This window comes from Apodemus sylvaticus, chromosome X, assembly GCF_947179515.1.
Source record: "Apodemus sylvaticus chromosome X, mApoSyl1.1, whole genome shotgun sequence".
Taxonomy (NCBI): Eukaryota; Metazoa; Chordata; class Mammalia; order Rodentia; family Muridae; genus Apodemus; species Apodemus sylvaticus.
The window spans coordinates 129259556-129276177 of record NC_067495.1 but is presented as its reverse complement, the minus strand read 5'-3'; the positions used below and the strand labels follow the sequence as shown (position 1 = coordinate 129276177).

The window sequence follows — 16622 nt, the reverse complement described above, 5'->3', positions numbered from 1 at the left end:
ATCCTAGACACGTTCCCCAAGACCTGGCTACTTGTTCAGCCCAGTCCTGTGATTCAAATGGGTCAAAACGTGAGCCTGAGGTGTGGAGGACTGATGGATGGAGTAGGTCTTGCACTCTATAAAAAGGGAGAAGAAAAGCCCCTTCAGTTTCTGGATGCCTCCAGCAATACTGGCAACAGTTCATTCCTCCTAAAGAATGTGACCTACAGGGATGCTGGCATCTATAGCTGCCACTATTATCTTACCTGGAAGACATCCATTAAGATGGCAACGTACAACACTGTGGAGCTGATGGTTGTAGGCAAGTGATCCTAACTGGCTTTAATTTTACTGTCACCCATTTGCTTTTATTATTATTACAGTACTCTAAGGAGGGGGTTAGTGGCTCATGCACTTTCCTAGAGGTATGAGCCAAAGAGAAAACCCTAGGAGTGTGGTGTAGGCCTTTCTGTCCTTCAGGAAACTTCTCTCCTGAGATTAACCTTAAACCTTGCCTCTCAGCATGATACAGCACCACTGTGAGTCATGAAAACAAATTAAAATTAATTTCCTTTAAGCCAGGGAATGTTTACAGGTATGAGGTCTTCCTGATTGAAATAAAGAACCAGTAGTCTTTAGAGAACCATGGAGAGGGGAAAAGAACTCTAAATGTACAAAGTTTGAAGTCATTAATCGAATGTAAGTGAAGAGAATCCCAAATGGAGAGCTGTGAAACATTTGCCAGGGGAGAGGGCACTGACTTAGTGTCACTTTTAACTGTGGTCTCTGGGTTGGTTTCAGATAAGCTCCCTAAACCCTCCCTTTCAGCTTGGCCCAGTTCCGTGTTCAAAGTAGGAAAGACCATCACCCTTCAGTGCCGAGTGTCTCATCCAGTACTTGAATTTTCTTTGGAATGGGAAGAAAGAACAACATTCCAAAAATTCTCAGTAGATGGAGACTTCCTCGTCACTAACATTGAAGGGCAAGGCACAGGAACCTACAGTTGCAGCTATCGTATTGAGGCACACCCTAACATCTGGTCACATCGAAGTGAGCATCTGAAGTTGAAGAGGCCAGCAGGTGAGAAGATAACTTCTCATATCCTGGGATTCCAAAGCAGTGTCCAGAAACATATGGGAAGGGGAGTGAGGGCTTGGCAAGCAGGCATCTACCACACTTTCCTTGGGTGTGCTCAAAGGAGTGATCAGAATATTCTGAAGATTCCTTCCTATTCTCCATGAGCAGGAAGGACACATCTGTCTCAGGCTTCTAAACAGACGCCTTCTCTGTGATCAGATCCCCTCCCCCACCATGACGTTATCTGTATGACCTCATCCCATCAAGGTTTCTGCTTCTGGTCTCCTCTGGTCACAGGCTTCCTCACCTGGAATTCCATTCTGAATGACGCTCTCAGGGTGTCCTTAACCATGCAGCTTGTTTCCTTGCTGTTGCTAGTGGTGTGGATACGGTGGAAGTGCCGGAGACTGAGACTCAGGTAATTGCTTTTGCTCAGTCTGTTGTTGCCCAAGCTAGCTGACTATATGTGCTCTCCTAGTCTCCAGAATGGGCCAGTCCCCAGTTGCAGTAAGCCTGGGGACACATTCTTAGGTTTCTCCTCAGCATCTAGACTTACACTTCAAGGCATTCTCATTCCACCTGTTTCTCTTTCACCTCACAGAAGGGTCATTCCCCAAGCCCAGTGAAGTCAGGGATAGTTTCTACTTGGGGTTACAGATCCTACTTGGGGTTACAAGAATCATCAGAAGCATGTTCCCTGATCTCTCTACACCTCCTACAGTGCCCAAATCTCCTCTTAAACAGCTCTGTCCATAAGACATTATAGCTGTCTTCCCTTTTGATATGGTGTGAATATGCTTGCTTATTAGAAACTATGCTGTTGGCTTCTTACAGCTTTTTATCTAATTACCATCCTTTTCTTCCCAACATTACCCCTCACATTCAAGGGATAGAGATAATATTTTAGTCCATTCTAGGTTCCTTACAAACAAGTTTTTCTGTTACTCTTGATTTCTATTGTCCATGCAGAGCACCCTTAGGGTAGAGTTTTAAGCTGGATAGGCATTTGATAAGACAATAAATGGAACCATAGGGTCAGATTGTTGCCTCTGGCCAGAAAATACAGCCTACAAGATCCTACTGCTGTTTCTTTAGATTCTCCAGTGTCCTTTAGACCATTGATCTCTCTCCCTAATCCCCATGGTCTTCTAAGGGTATTCCAGATGACAATGAAAAGAGAAGTAACAGTTCTTAATTGCATAGAGGTTTTACCACCTGGATGTACCTGACTGACACCTTTGTGTGCCTGGGAAAGTTAATACACAATGGATGACTCTGTGTGTCTGTTTTCTGCTGGGATCTGAGGGATAGTGTGATAGAGCCACTTGTGGTTTCTAAGAAAGAGAGAAAGGAGAGAGAGAGAGAGAGAGAGAGAGAGAGAGAGAGAGAGAGAGAGAACACCCTTGAAGTTTTCTGTGTTCAGGGAGGTCAATTTTTACGACCTATAGATCTGTCCTAAATTTCATATGCTTTAGGCTAAGTTCCTAGTGGGATTATCCTACTCCAAGGTCATTGCATCAAAGAATAGGATCAGAATCTAAATTTCATAGACGGCAGCTTGAAAAGTTGTTTTCCTGACCAGAAAAAGGCCGAGGACAGTCACTATTTCCTAAGGAAAACAAAATTGTCAGTGAAATTTCGGCTCTATACCTCCTAATTGTGCAGGAAGCAGAGCCCGGCAACAGTGAGACACATTTGTAGTCACAATCTATGTGGTGGAGAAAGAAATCCCACTCTCTGACAAGCTCGATCAGGACTGACAGGCCATCTTCTGGTAATTCATCAAGGCTGCCTAGGCAACCCTTCCATAACAAAGGCAGGTGAGGCAGGTCAGTCTGAAGACCAATACTGCCTTAGGAACAACTGCTTCCAAACTTAAACTTGATGACTGAGAAACACTCAAGGTTGCTCTTTCCACCCCCACACTCAACCACCCAGAGCTGCGGAGCTCCGGGGGGTTCCGAGAACTGGAGATACAAAAGTACTTTCCTACCTGACATCTCATTTGCCAGCAGCAACCTCCTCAGGGGCCATGGGAGGCAGACATATGATACACACTGGGGGAGGGGCGGAGATGAGGGTCATGGAGGTCATGGAAGTGCAAGGGGGTTGTAGGCAGTTAGGGCCTGAAGAAGAAATGTCATCAGTGTCAGAAAAGATTATGCCCCATTATCCTGGTCATACCCAATCCCTATTGGGTAGTGAATAAGCCAATGACATAAATTGCCGCCCCTTCTCTCCGCCCTCCCCCTAACCCCAGCAACTCCTCTCATCTTTTTTTTTTCTGGTGTCCCTAGAGAAGCCTGGTTGTTGGGAACAGCTCAAGGGGTCGCCATGCTCTTTATCCTCATGGTTCTGCTTTGCTGTGGTGAGTACAAAGCGGTGGAACAGGGGTCTGGGCAGCAGGCTGGGGGGCAGTCTTGGTGAGGACAGAGCAGAACCTGACAAGGGTTTCTTTTGCAGGGCTGTGCCATGGGGCATTGACAGAGGAGATTGGTGAGTTTTTTCCTGCCCCAGACTGGGACATTCCTCTCTGGAGATCCGAAATAACTACAGAGTGTCAGTGTCAGTGCCCAGGGAGTGACTGGTTGGGAGGGGAGGACAGCCAGGAAGGGGCACTTGTTAAAGCTTCTGGCAACATTCAACCTCCAACTTTGCCTTTCTGCCTGTAAAAATTGCCTTCAGGCTCCTGCACTTTTGTGAGGCTCAGCTAAGACAGCAGCTCTCTCTTTCCCCAGCACCTGGAGAAAGAAGCAAGATAGGAAAAAAAAAGGCTTCTGATTGAAGGGGAGCGGGTGGGCGTATGATCTGGGTAGGGGCTTCAAGAGAAAGGAAAGGAGGGAGGGGGAATACCAATTGGATGGCTGTATTAACTCTGCTGTTTCTAGAAATAATCATGCCAACTCCTAAGCCTGAACTGTGGGCAGAGACGAACTTCCCTCTGGCCCCGTGGAAGAACTTAACCCTCTGGTGCAGAAGCCCTTCTGCCTCAACTAAGGAGTTTGTGTTACTGAAGGACGGGACGGGGTGGATTGCAACTCGCCCGGCCTCAGAGCAGGTCCGGGCTGCCTTCCCCCTTGGTTCTCTGACCAACAGCCACACCGGGAGTTACCATTGCCATTCATGGGAGGAGATGGCTGTGTCGGAGCCTAGTGAAGCACTTGAACTAGTCGGGACAGGTAAGAGAAAGCAGAGGATCCTCCCAGAGTGATCCCCAGTGCCCCATGGAACTCCTGTACTGCTGGCCGTAGAGGGTGGGGGAGGGGTGAGGAAAAGAGTAACAGGAGACAGACTGAGGAACTCAGGGATACATTTCATTTGTTTGCAAAGAAAGTAAGTGAGCGTCCCATCCTGGGCACTACCAAACAGTGTCCCACCAGCTAGCCATCCCATTTTATTTTCTAGACATCCTTCCCAAACCTGTCATTTCGGCTTCCCTTCCAATCCGGGGCCGGGAACTGCAGATCCGCTGTAAAGGATGGTTGGAAGGTTTGGGGTTTGCTCTCTATAAGATGGGAAAGCAAGAACCTGTCCAGCAACTTGGTGCTGTTGGGAGAGAAGCCTTCTTTACAATTCAAAGAATGGAGGATAAAGAGGAGGGCAATTACAGCTGCCGTACACACACTGAAATGCAGCCCTTCAAGTGGTCTGAGCCCAGTGAGCCCCTGGAGCTTGTCATAAAAGGTAGAGCTCAATAGGGTGTGTGGGGGAGGAGGGGCAGGAAGGTGCGTGATAGACACTCCTATCTCTACCACAAACTTTGCTGCTAGTACTAGGAGCCTGTGTCCAATCTTAGAGCCAGGCAGGCGTGGCACTGGGAGTGCCAGGGCCTCTGGCTGCATGATATTAATAGCCATAATTGTTATTAATAGCTTGGGTTTGTAGAGGGTGATTTAACTTTTCTGATTATTTTCCCATCAATTATCTCGTTTAACTATAGAGGAAATCTTGAAGTGAGGTGAAGCAGCTACTATTTCCTTCTCTTATCCAGATAGGCAAACCAAGACTCGGAACTAAGAGTCCCGAGGAAAGTTTGCACTTTTAATATACTCCTTTGCCTGTTCCAGTGACAGAATTTCTCTGGCGGCAATGGGGGACAGGGGTGAGGGATCCCTATAAAACCAAACAAATAAACCATCAAAACATCAAGCATATATGTCTGAATGAAATGCATGTTAGGGACTGCTTCCTAAAACCAACATTTGTTGATTTGCTTTCTGTTTTTTGTTTTTTTTTTTATTTGATTTTGTAACATTTTGTTTTTCTCTTCTAGAAACGTACCCTAAACCTTTCTTCAAGACATGGACTAGCCCTGTGGTCACTCCTGGTTCCCGAGTGACTTTCAATTGTTCCACCTCCCGTAAACACATAAGCTTTATTCTTTATAAGGATGGCAATGAAATTGCATCCAGTGACCCAGCCTGGGGAAACCCAGGAGCTAGTACAGCCCACTTTCTGATCATTTCAGTGGGCATTGGTGATGGAGGAAACTATAGCTGCCGTTATTATGACTTTTCCATCTGGTCTGAGCCCAGTGACCCTGTGGAGCTCATTGTGACAGGTTAGGGAGGGGAGGTCTTCTTGGGAGGGGGAGTATTGACCCCAGTGAGCGGAAAGACTGCTGGTGGGAGGGGAAGAAATATGTTCTCTAAAGGCTACTGAGAACATTCTTGGGACAGTGCTTGGCATATGATAACAAACTGTCCATGTACGACAGCTGCTCATGTCATTATCATAAGAAGAAACAACAAAGAAGGGGGGGGACAATAATTCACTTCTGAAGAAAGAAGTGAGGGAGATAGGGCTGTTCAATCCCTAAACCAAGCTCAAATTGCCTGCTTTCTGAGATAATCTGTTTAAGCTTGGCCTTGAGTTTTGGGTTGAATATCAGCCTTTTCCTGGACTGTCAGGGACTGGTAGTTGGACGGCCCTCAGAGAATAGGAGAAAACCTTGAAATGTCAGGTACATGTTATTCAGCCTTTACAAATGATCATATCAAAGGGTGTTTAATGTCACAGGAAAGGGTTTACAATATAAACATATCAGACTCTACATCCCTTCATGTACTGGGGTCTCAATTACATAAATAGCCTCAGCTCTAAGGACATAGTCGTGTGTTAAAAGAGGAAAAGTAGGTGAGGAATTGTTATATTTGAGTTGGTAAAATTATGTTTTCTTCATTAGTTTTTTATTGCATTTTCTAATTTTCTACAATAAACATATATCATCTCCTATAACAACATTATAAAAGCTATTTGCAAAGTGTGGGGAGCAGACTTCTCTTATATTATGATCTTCTTCATTTTAGAATTCTACCCCAAACCCACACTCCTGGCACAGCCAGGCCCTGTGGTACTTCCTGGGAAGAATGTGACCCTGCGCTGCCAAGGAATTTTCCAGGGCATGAGGTTTGCCCTCTTACAGGAGGGTACTCATGCCCCCTTACAGTTCCAGAGTGCCTCGGGGACCTCAGTTGACTTTCTCCTCTACACTGTTGGAGCGGAGGACTTTGGGAATTACAGCTGTGTCTACTATGAGACAACCATGTCAAACAGGGGCTCATCCCTTAGTGCTCCCCTTATGATCTGGGTGACTGGTAAGAACAGGCAAAATCTGGGGCTGGGATAGAATCAATTGCACAGGCACTATGGGGGTTAATGTTTCCTAGAACTGTAGGCCAAATTATGAAGGGGATTCAAAGCAAAGCAATTATCATGGAGGACAGCTAACAAGGTTGTATACTCATATCTTTCTTACTCATTGCTGTTCTCTGTCTAGATACATTCCCCAGACCATGGTTGTCTGCTGAGCCTAGTTCTGTGGTAACCATGGGGCAGAATGTTACTCTTTGGTGCCAAGGACCAGTCCGTGGAGTTGGGTACATTTTGCACAAAGAAGGAGAAGCCACTTCGATGCAGCTTTGGGGGTCCACTAGCCATGAAGGAGCATTCCCTATCATCAATATATCTGGTGCTAGCATAGGCCGTTATAGCTGCTGTTACCACCCTGACTGGATGAGCCCTATCAAGATACAGCCTAGCAACACTCTGGAACTCATAGTCACTGGTAAGGGGATGAAACTATGGAATGGGTGTTGTAGTGTAGAAAGGAGCAGATTGACTGTTTTGTGGAAGATGTTTTTTTTAAGAACTCATACAGAGGCAAAAGTAGCCTCACCTCTTTAACAATGAGATACTAGGGGATCTCATAGAGAAATAAACTCTAAAATAGCTGACCTCTGACCAATAGTTAATTTCTTGTAGGTTTACTCCCTAAGCCCAGCCTCTTAGTCCAGCCTGGGCCCATGGTAGCCCCTGGAGAAAACATGACTCTTCAATGTCAAGGAGAACTGCCAGATTCGACATTTGTCCTGTTGAAGGAGGGGACACGGCAGCCCTTAGAACTACAGAGGCCAAGTGGGTACAGAGCTGACTTCTGGATGCCAGTGGTGAGGGATCAAGATTCTGGTGTTTACAGCTGTGTTTATTATCTGGATTCTGCTCCCCTTGCCGCTTCAAATCACAGCAACTCTCTAGAGATCTGGGTGACCGGTAAGGTTCTGAAACCCAGGGAAGCCTTAGATTCTGTGGTTTTTAAGCCTTTTAGAGGTTACAAATAGTACAAAAAAAAATGGTGGGCTTCCAGGGCACTTCTTTTAAGTGTGTATTCTTGGTTTGGTTACAGATAAGCCCCCTAAACCATCTCTGTCAGCCTGGCCCAGCACTGTGTTCAAACTAGGCAAGGACATCACCCTTCAGTGCCGAGGACCCCTGCCAGGAGTTGAATTTGTGTTAGAACATGATGGAGAAGAGGCCCCCCAACAGTTTTCGGAGGATGGAGATTTTGTCATTGACAATGTGGAAGGGAAAGGCATTGGAAACTACAGTTGCAGCTACCGGCTGCAGGCCTACCCTGACATCTGGTCAGAGCCAAGCGATGCCCTGGAGCTGGTTGGAGCAGCAGGTCAGTGGATAATGCTTCCATGAAAGTTCCTCTTGTTATGCTCCTAGGATCTCAAGAACAGTCCCCACAGAGATAAACCTAAATAGGAGACAGGAAGGGTGTGGAGTTGGAGCCCTCAAGTATATCCTAACTTTTATAAAGATGAGAGGATCAGACTTTGTGTTCACTTAGAGACACTGAATAGATTCATCTAAGGCCTCCCTGGCTCACAGAAAGAGGTCTAAGTGACTCAGCCTGGTCTCCGTGCACCCTGACTGGACATTTCTTCCCCAGTTCAATGCATGGCTTGCATGTGGCTCTGGGGAGGCAAGAGCAAGAGGACAACCTAATATTGAAAGGAACACTGAGATGCTAAGCTACAATTCTGATTTTTTTTTTATATATACCACAGGGCCTGTTGCTCAAGAGTGCACTGTGGGTAACATTGTCCGAAGTACCCTGATTGTGGTGGTGGTGGTAGCCTTGGGGATAGTGCTAGCCATAGAGTGGAAGAAATGGCCTCGGCTTCGGACTAGGTAAATACTCACTCAGCTAAGCTCAGTTCCAGAAATGGAGTGCTGCTGGAAAATCCATGACCCAGTTACTTTTCTGGCATCTGAGCCCTGCCCAACAATTTGTTTTCAGAACTGCCCCCCCCCACCCCACCCCCGTATTAGTTTTGTATCTTTGTCTTTATACAGGGGTTCTGAGACAGATGGAAGAGATCAGACCGTAGTCCTTGAAGAGTGTAACCAAGAAGCAGAACCAGGCACTACCACCAATTCTCCTTCATCTGCCTCCCAGGAAGTCTCAGTGGAACTGACAGTCCCGATATAATTATCCTCTCCTTTATAAGAGCTCTCCTCTCTGTCTTTTACCTGCAGAGACCTGAAAATCCCACTTGTTTATCCTAGAATTCAGCAGCATTTACTGCTTCTTGACCTTTAACCACCTGACTTGGGTCAAGAGAATTCTGGGAGTGGCAAGCTCTACCAGGTCAAGCTCTTTCCTTTACCCCTATAACTCCTCACTGTACTGATTTACTAGTGCATGTAATTCTGTTAAAAATGTATTCTTCTGAATAAAGAGAATATTCACTATTTAACTGCAAACCAAACCATGGTCGTGGTCTTTTTTGTTTGTATGCTTGTTTGTTTTTTGCTTGTTTGTTCTGTTTTGCACTTACAATAGCAGAAATGATAAGAGGAAATGGGGCTGCTACTAATAGAGAAAGCAGATCAAGGATTGGGAGGAGGAGAGCAGGAGGGTTCCCAAATAGCACTTTGCCTCTTAGTTTAAGTAATGGGCAGTGAACATGATGTTCTTCTGCCCCTTCATCCTATCCCTGAATGACAGTGTTCTGTTCAAGTTAAACACGAGGAGGACAAACATTGAAGTCACACTATTTTTTTTTTCACTCTGTTACTTTTAGGTCCATAAGCTTTCAAACAGCAGGTCTAACCCTCTATAGAACTTTGAAACTGGCCAAATATGTCTTGTGACACTTATCAGCAACCATAGGGTATTAATTAATTCAATAGTAATTATAAATAATTAATACAAAAGGATATTTCACTCCCTGTAATAAAAGTTCAGTCTCTCCAAAGATCTGGTCTCTAGTAGTAGAATCTCTGGATGTAATCAAGTAGTTATCAGGTGTGATCTTTGATCGGACTCAGATCGGAACGGTCTCTTACTTTTAGTGTTTGATCCTTTATCCTGCATCAACATCTACTTTCCTTCTTGGATGGGAATTTAGCATACACTAGACATGTTTGATGGGGGAGGGGGCACCTACTTCCTTGAACCTTGTTTAAGACCTCAGAAGAATTGAACTGCGGGTCCTACAGAAGGTTATGAGTCCTTCACACATGAAAACAACCCTGAAGAAACCCAAAAGTTCCTTTCCTCCCAGTACTGTGAAATAGCAAATACTGTTCAATAGAACAATATACAAGGGTTGAGCACACAATGAATTATTCAACCAAGGGTACAATAAAGTGTATAAAGTAACTCTTATATCCTTACATTAGGAAGCTTATTTATCCTAGAAGTTAATGAAAAAGAATGCATCCCATTTCCCTTAATCCTAAAGAATGAAACACGCTGTGTATTATAGACTAATTTGTATTAAGCGCTGTGGAATGTAGAAGTACAAAGTCCCACTATGATTTCCATTTGATGAGATTCTATTAGTTGCTTATACTAATTTCTTATAATGTTTCTAAAAATTGCATCTGAAAAGTGCTTTTACATTTGAATCCAGCCAATCCTAATTGTTGTTTTGTGCTGAACATTACTCTCTACCCTCAAACTCCACATTCTTAACCCTCAGTCTAGTGGTGCCTTTTGAACACTGGAAGTAGGCCAGTCCTTAGTCCTTGGCTTTAGGATAAAAAAGTCCTTTGATGGGGGCCCAGTTATGTTTTCTGATCTTCGGGTGTTTCAAAGTGTATGTTGTCAAGGTTAGTGACAGAGCTGTACAAGTTATCAAGGGAGCATTTGATTGTTCTAGTTATTCACACACACACACACACACACACACACACACATGAGAGAGAGAGAGAGAGAATGAGAAAAAATATTTGAGGGAGAAACAGGGACAGAAAGTTAGAGAAATCTCCAAGTTTGAAAAGCAGGACCTAAAAAAGACAAACATTCCAGACTCTTGTGAAATGTACACATTGAATCTGGGGTCTTCTGTGTCACCAAGGTTCAAAGAGAGATACTCATGTGCAATCAGGAAAAAACCTGAGAAACAAACTGTGAGAAATATTGTGACACTGGACTCTCAGTTCGCTTTCCTAAAACCTTCACACACACCCTGTTCTTTCACTCAGAAAACTCAGTTCTGCAAGTATTAGAAGGGAGAACATACTTGTCAATTAACTGTGAGATACTTAAAAGACAAAGAATTGCTCTGGAATTTAACTCTGCTACTTCCTGTCAAAGCTATGTCAATGAATTAAATATCTATTTATAATGCAGAAGGCGTAACAAACTCAATGAATTAAATATCTATTTATAATGCCAATGTAGCTTGTTTCTGACAAATCTCCTTGTGGTCTGTTTTCTTTTGTTTTTTGGTTTTTTTTTTCAACCTGGTTGCCATGGGAATCAGTCCCTTTACCCCTGGCTGGCCTCTAATCATCACCAGCATCAGGTAATGTCTGGGAAGTGGAATCTCAATTAGGGAATGAACCTTTACAGGAGAATTTGTCTTTCCAAAAAGAAAATCCAAATGCCTCTGTTGAGTTTCAGAAAATACATGAAAATCCTTTTTGATCATTGAATTCTTACATTTTTGTCTCCATAGATATGATGATGATCTAGTATACAATCTCTTCTCTATAGCCACACTGACATGTAAGTAGACAATCTCTTCTAATATGCTCTCACCCCCCTAAAAGGGAGCACAACCAAATATGAGATCACTTGAGAATTTCCACTTGGTGTATGGACTTTCTGCCTGTGTTTATCCCTTTCATGCTTACTGGTCCTAATTCTGACTCAAGTCGTAACTCAGAATAAATCCACAACAGTCCTTCAAAGTTTGGAAAATTGGAGAAATCCAAGTCCAATCAATCTCCATCAGCAGTGGTATCAGAGTTCAATCATCCATTCAGAAACGTGTTTATGCTAGTAGTTCCCAATTATCTAGGCTCCAGATATGGCAGAGTTTTACGTCTATATCAGTTCTGCCAGACTCAAGCAGAGCATTACTTTAAAACATTCAATTTATTCAATTTGTGTGTTCTACAAATGCACATTGACTATTTTCTATAAGTCACACTGTCATGGGCACTGAATACATTTTTGAGTGAAACATATTTTCCTTGCCCATCTGGTGTGGGAAGAAATAGTATCATCAGTAGTAAGTTATATGAAATATTACATGGTAATCAGTTCTATGTTGAAAAGTTAAGCAACAAAAAGGAACTTCAAGATTTATTTTACAGGAAAATCACTACAATGTTTGAAAGATGGCTGGGAAAAACTCACTAAGAAGGTAATATTTGAGTTATGGTTTAAAGATCACAAAATAACAAGGAATACAAATATCTAGGGAAAGTATTTTCTATCCAGAGGTAAACATGGGAGCAACAGTCCTGAGATGGAAGAAATGCCTTGTTTTTTCAAGTTGTGACTGAGCTCATGTGGCTAGGGCAGAGTAAAGAGGAACATAGAAGCAGATACTAGTCTGAGAGGCAATGAGAATGCAGCCAAGAAAGATGTTGGAGGTCTCTATAAGGACTTGACTTATACTCTGAATGAAATATGAAGCCAATGGAGTTATATTTAAATGGGACCGTTCAGCCTTTTCTGGTGATGGAATCTGGATGGAAGGGAAGGGATCTCCAAGGAGGCTATTGCAGTGATCCAAAAAGAGGGGCTGCATTAAGCTAGGACAGCAGCAGAGGAAGCAGCGAGAACTAGCCAGATTATTGATTTGTTCTGTGGAGAGACCCAACAGGAGTTGCTGGTAAGCTGGGTGTGGGGTGTGTTCTGTAAACATTTCTATTAGTGGATAGAAACGTTTCACATGCGGCCTCTCGGTGCTTCTCTCCCTGGATCCTTTGCATCACATCCTCAAGAAAGACATTTTCATTGCCTCCCAAACCAAGATACTGCTTTAGAACAGATTATCTTTGTGTTTCTCACAGTCCATCCAGAAACACTGTCAACAGAACATGGTCTCTTGTGTCTACAGCAGTCCAAGGAGCACAGGAGCCAGGGAACAAACAACTGAAGTGATTCCGTTCTGGGATCTCTCTGCTCATCATTACCAGCAACTAAAATTACATTAACAACACAAGTAGGCAGATCAAACTGTTAGCTCATACGAAATCTGTGGTCAACAAACCTCACAGGGCTTATTTTTCACACAAGCTCTTGACAGCTCAGTTATTTCTTGTCCCTTATTCATGCACATGACATAGCTGGCAATTGAGTTTTAACTAAAATCTTAAGAGTTGATATTTGCTTCTGTTATATCTTGGTTTCTGAGTCCTAGCTTATATAACACACATATGATCACTTAGTCTCTTTCAAGATATCTCTAGATTGAAACTCATCTACCCCAAACAACTACATAGCATAAAGCTCCTTGCTATCATTTCTGGTCACATGTAACTAGGAAGTAGAGCCCTAAGATAACTATTTCAGCCAATCAGCTGGTAAGCAAGGGCAGAAGTGGAAATAGAATTCAGTTTTATCTTTGACAAGACTTGGGATTACCTTGGAGGAACACTGCTGGTTCGGTTAGGACATTTCCAGAGACTGTTAAGTGAGCAGTGCAAACTCTCCCTGAATGTGTGTGACAGTGTCTCATGGGCTGTGTGTCCCAAACAAAATAAAAAGGAGAAAAGGGAAAGGAGAACTGAGCAGTGGCATTCATCTTTCCCTGTCTCTTGCTCTATTGAGACTTTTAGAAGTAAGGATATGTGTTACCACCGCCATGTCTTCCCCACCATGATGGACTGTACCCTAAAAGCAGTCCATCATTCCTTGAGTTGCTTCTTGCCAGGTAGTTTGTCACAGTCATGAGAAAAGTAAACTAATACAGCCTGTTTCCAGGCTCTGCTATCCTAACCTTCCTGGGACAGAATGAAGATACTGGGTTTACTAGGTTGATCACCTTTCCACCAGGTTAGTTTATTTATTTACTTAAATGGCACTCACACCCACTTACCAAAAAGGCTTTCCATTTATTAAGCATTTTGATCCTTACAATAAATGCTCGAGGTCAGGCCTATCATTGTTCACATTTCTGACAAAGAAGGAAACGGACGCACACTGGAGTTAAACAAGCTAGTAGGTCACTCAGCTAGCAAGTGTTAGGAACAGAATTTGGAACCAGGCAGTCTGGCTCCACACTTCATGTTTGTAATCGCTGAGCTATGCCGTCTCAGGTTTCTGTGAGATCCTGACCTTGCACTCTCAAGGGAAGAAAGGGCCTCCTCCCAATTCACTGTCCACTGCCAGTGCAAAACCTGCAGCTCTCTTGTGAGAATGCACACCCCTTTCCTCCTCTCCCCCTTCCTTTTCAACAGAAGCTAGACTCTAAGCTCTAAGGAGGAATCCTGCCACAGGTTACCAAATGTAGTCGTAATCTTCATCATTCCTTTCCAGGATTCCTTGCCTCTCTGCTCTGGCGCAAATTAAATTCGTCCAGTCTTCTTTTCTAGAGGGATAAAATGGTGTTGCAACTGTAGATAGGCAACATGATGTGTCTCGCTTTCTGAAAAGCCATGGTAGGAGATAATAAATAGGCTTGGGGAAGAAACATGTTCCTCAATGACCCTCCCTGCCATCAGCACGGGTTAATGACAGCCAGAGTTGTCTGTCATATGCCGTGGTCAATGAACTAAGCCTATGGAATTCTGGCTCTAGTCATGCTTTCCACTGGCTGTGGTCAGGATTTGTGGGGAAAATGAAAGCACTCAGCGAACTTATTACTGGCCAATCACAAACTATAGGTTTTTGTTGTTGTTATTGTTTTGTTATACAATTATAAATTTAAAAATTAACACACAAAGTATTAGGTTTCAACATGGTATTTTCAAACATAATTTCTTGTTGTTGACCCCCCCTTCTCCTCCTCTCTTCTCTTCCTTCTCCTCCTCTCTTTTCTTCCGTCCCCTGTTCCCACATTGTTCCCTTCAATCCCCAATAACCTACTTCCACTTTCATATCACATGTGTTCTGTGGCCCTCTTCTCATCCGCAACACATCCTTTGCCTCTCTCTCCTGGTCCCCTTTTAAATTTTGTGATGTGAACTTAGCTCAGGCTGGCCCTAGACTCCTCATCCTCCTTAGACTCCAAAGAGTGCCACCATGCCTGGCTCCCAGTTGTTGCTTTGGAAACCTGAGACTCCACACATGTGTCTCATGTACTGGTTAAGTCATCTATACACACTTTTTTTAATGCCTGTGGTAGAAAATATCTCTTGCTTCTTCAGTAGGTCATCTTTATATCCTAAAAAAGGTGCAAGATGTAAAATGATCATCTAACACAGAGCTTCCCAACCCTTCTAGTGCTGCAAACCCTTTAATGCAATTCCTTATGTTGTGACAACCAACCCTCAAACACAAATAATTCTCATTGCTTTTATATAACTGTAATTTTGCTACTGTTACAAATCATAATATAAAATCTCTGATATACGAGGTAACCTGATATATGGCCCCTGTGAAAATGTCATTAGACCCTCAAAGGGGTCTCAACGCTCAGGTTGGGAACCACTTCTCTAATAAACATGTTCAATAAGAGTTGGAATTCTATTTGAACTTGAGACAAACCCTGTAAAGCCTGGAAGATGCTAGTAAACCTATCATAATTAACCAAAGTTTTCTCAACTAACAACATCTCTGCTTGTGTTTTATTCTGTTTTGGTTCCGAAGGTGGAGTTGAGTCTATTTATCTAGACACAGTTAGGTTTCTCATTATTGTGACAAAATATCAGACAGAAATATTTAAGGAAGGAGGGTCTATTTTGCTCACAGCTTCTCCATCTGGGCAGAATAGGAATGCTAGTAGGTCGAGCAGCCCCACCACAGCAAGTAGACTTAGGAATGACTTATCTGTCACACTAACTTTCCTCCTCTGCACATTCCATGTAGCTCGGGCCCAGGGGGACTCACAGGAACCCACAAAGACCAGGCTTCTGCTGCAGAAACAAGCAAGATCTGGAGAGAACTGTAGCATGAGGTGTATAGGTGGGTTAAGTTGACCAGAGCCAGCCACTTAAACACTTCTTTATTACTTTCATTTTTTACACTGGCAAGGGGGGGGGGGGTAGTCAGATATATGGTCCATGCTACACTATTCTTTATGGTGTATTGTTTTGTTACAGGCTTATTATATATAGGTTCAATTGCCTCTTCAGTTATCAAATACCTATAGGGGCAAGGAAATTCTTGTAGAGTCTCCAAATTCATACTCATTGGCTCATAGAACATGTATAACATGAAATTCTTTCTTTGGACATTGATTTTTCTAAGTAAAAGATGCCCATTTTTTCAAATGTAGCAACAGGAAGAGAACAATGATTATATAGGCTTTGATGAATTGTAGAATTTATTTTGTATTATTTTTTTATTAAATTGTCAACTCCAATACAATGGACCTTTTAAATCCATTAATTTAACCCCATGGTCTCAACAGCATGTTTAGTGATCACACTCTACTCATACAAAGTGGAAGTGAATGAAATTTCAAAGTCACTGGAAACACTACGCCTTTTTGTGGAAGTCTTCCTTTCTCTCTGAGATTGTGCTGTTAATTTCCAAGGTGAAATACACAACTTCATGGTTTCCCCAACCAGAGAATAGCAGCCATACATCCCCTCTTATGTTTCTTCCTGTAGCTATCTAACTTAGACTTATCAAGTTTATTGTGGTTTCCTAATCCCAACTACTTTGCATATGACCACTCAACACATTGACTGTCCAACTACCCATATTATCAACTACATCTGTTTTTTTAAAAACTGTCCAAAAAGGCATTGTAGAAGTGTTAGCAGAGTCCTTAGAGGTCCAGGTAAATGGCTTTTGTAGTTTCCTCTTAGAGGCCCATCCAAAAGGAAATGAGCCCAGTCTGGCATGACTCATTCTTAATGAA

At 43.1% G+C, this 16622-nt stretch overlaps 2 protein-coding genes across 2 annotated transcripts; both read left to right on the top strand.

Moving 5' to 3' along the window:
- The first annotated feature begins 57 nt into the window (after nucleotides 1-57).
- LOC127674677 (immunoglobulin superfamily member 1-like) lies at nucleotides 58-1478 on the top strand. The gene is made up of 3 exons (XM_052170334.1): nucleotides 58-301; nucleotides 781-1059; nucleotides 1354-1478. Exons 1-3 carry the CDS (start codon nucleotides 58-60, stop codon nucleotides 1476-1478), a joined length of 648 nt encoding a protein of 215 aa, XP_052026294.1.
- Nucleotides 1479-3357: 1879 nt separating this feature from the next.
- LOC127675647 (immunoglobulin superfamily member 1) lies at nucleotides 3358-9045 on the top strand. Its single transcript, XM_052171694.1, has 11 exons — nucleotides 3358-3424; nucleotides 3520-3552; nucleotides 3945-4235; nucleotides 4462-4740; nucleotides 5330-5617; nucleotides 6366-6653; nucleotides 6836-7123; nucleotides 7321-7608; nucleotides 7742-8020; nucleotides 8412-8535; nucleotides 8701-9045. The coding sequence occupies exons 1-11, from the start codon at nucleotides 3391-3393 to the stop codon at nucleotides 8834-8836; spliced, it is 2328 nt and encodes a 775-aa protein (XP_052027654.1). The 5' UTR covers nucleotides 3358-3390; the 3' UTR covers nucleotides 8837-9045.
- The last annotated feature ends 7577 nt before the right edge of the window (nucleotides 9046-16622 follow it).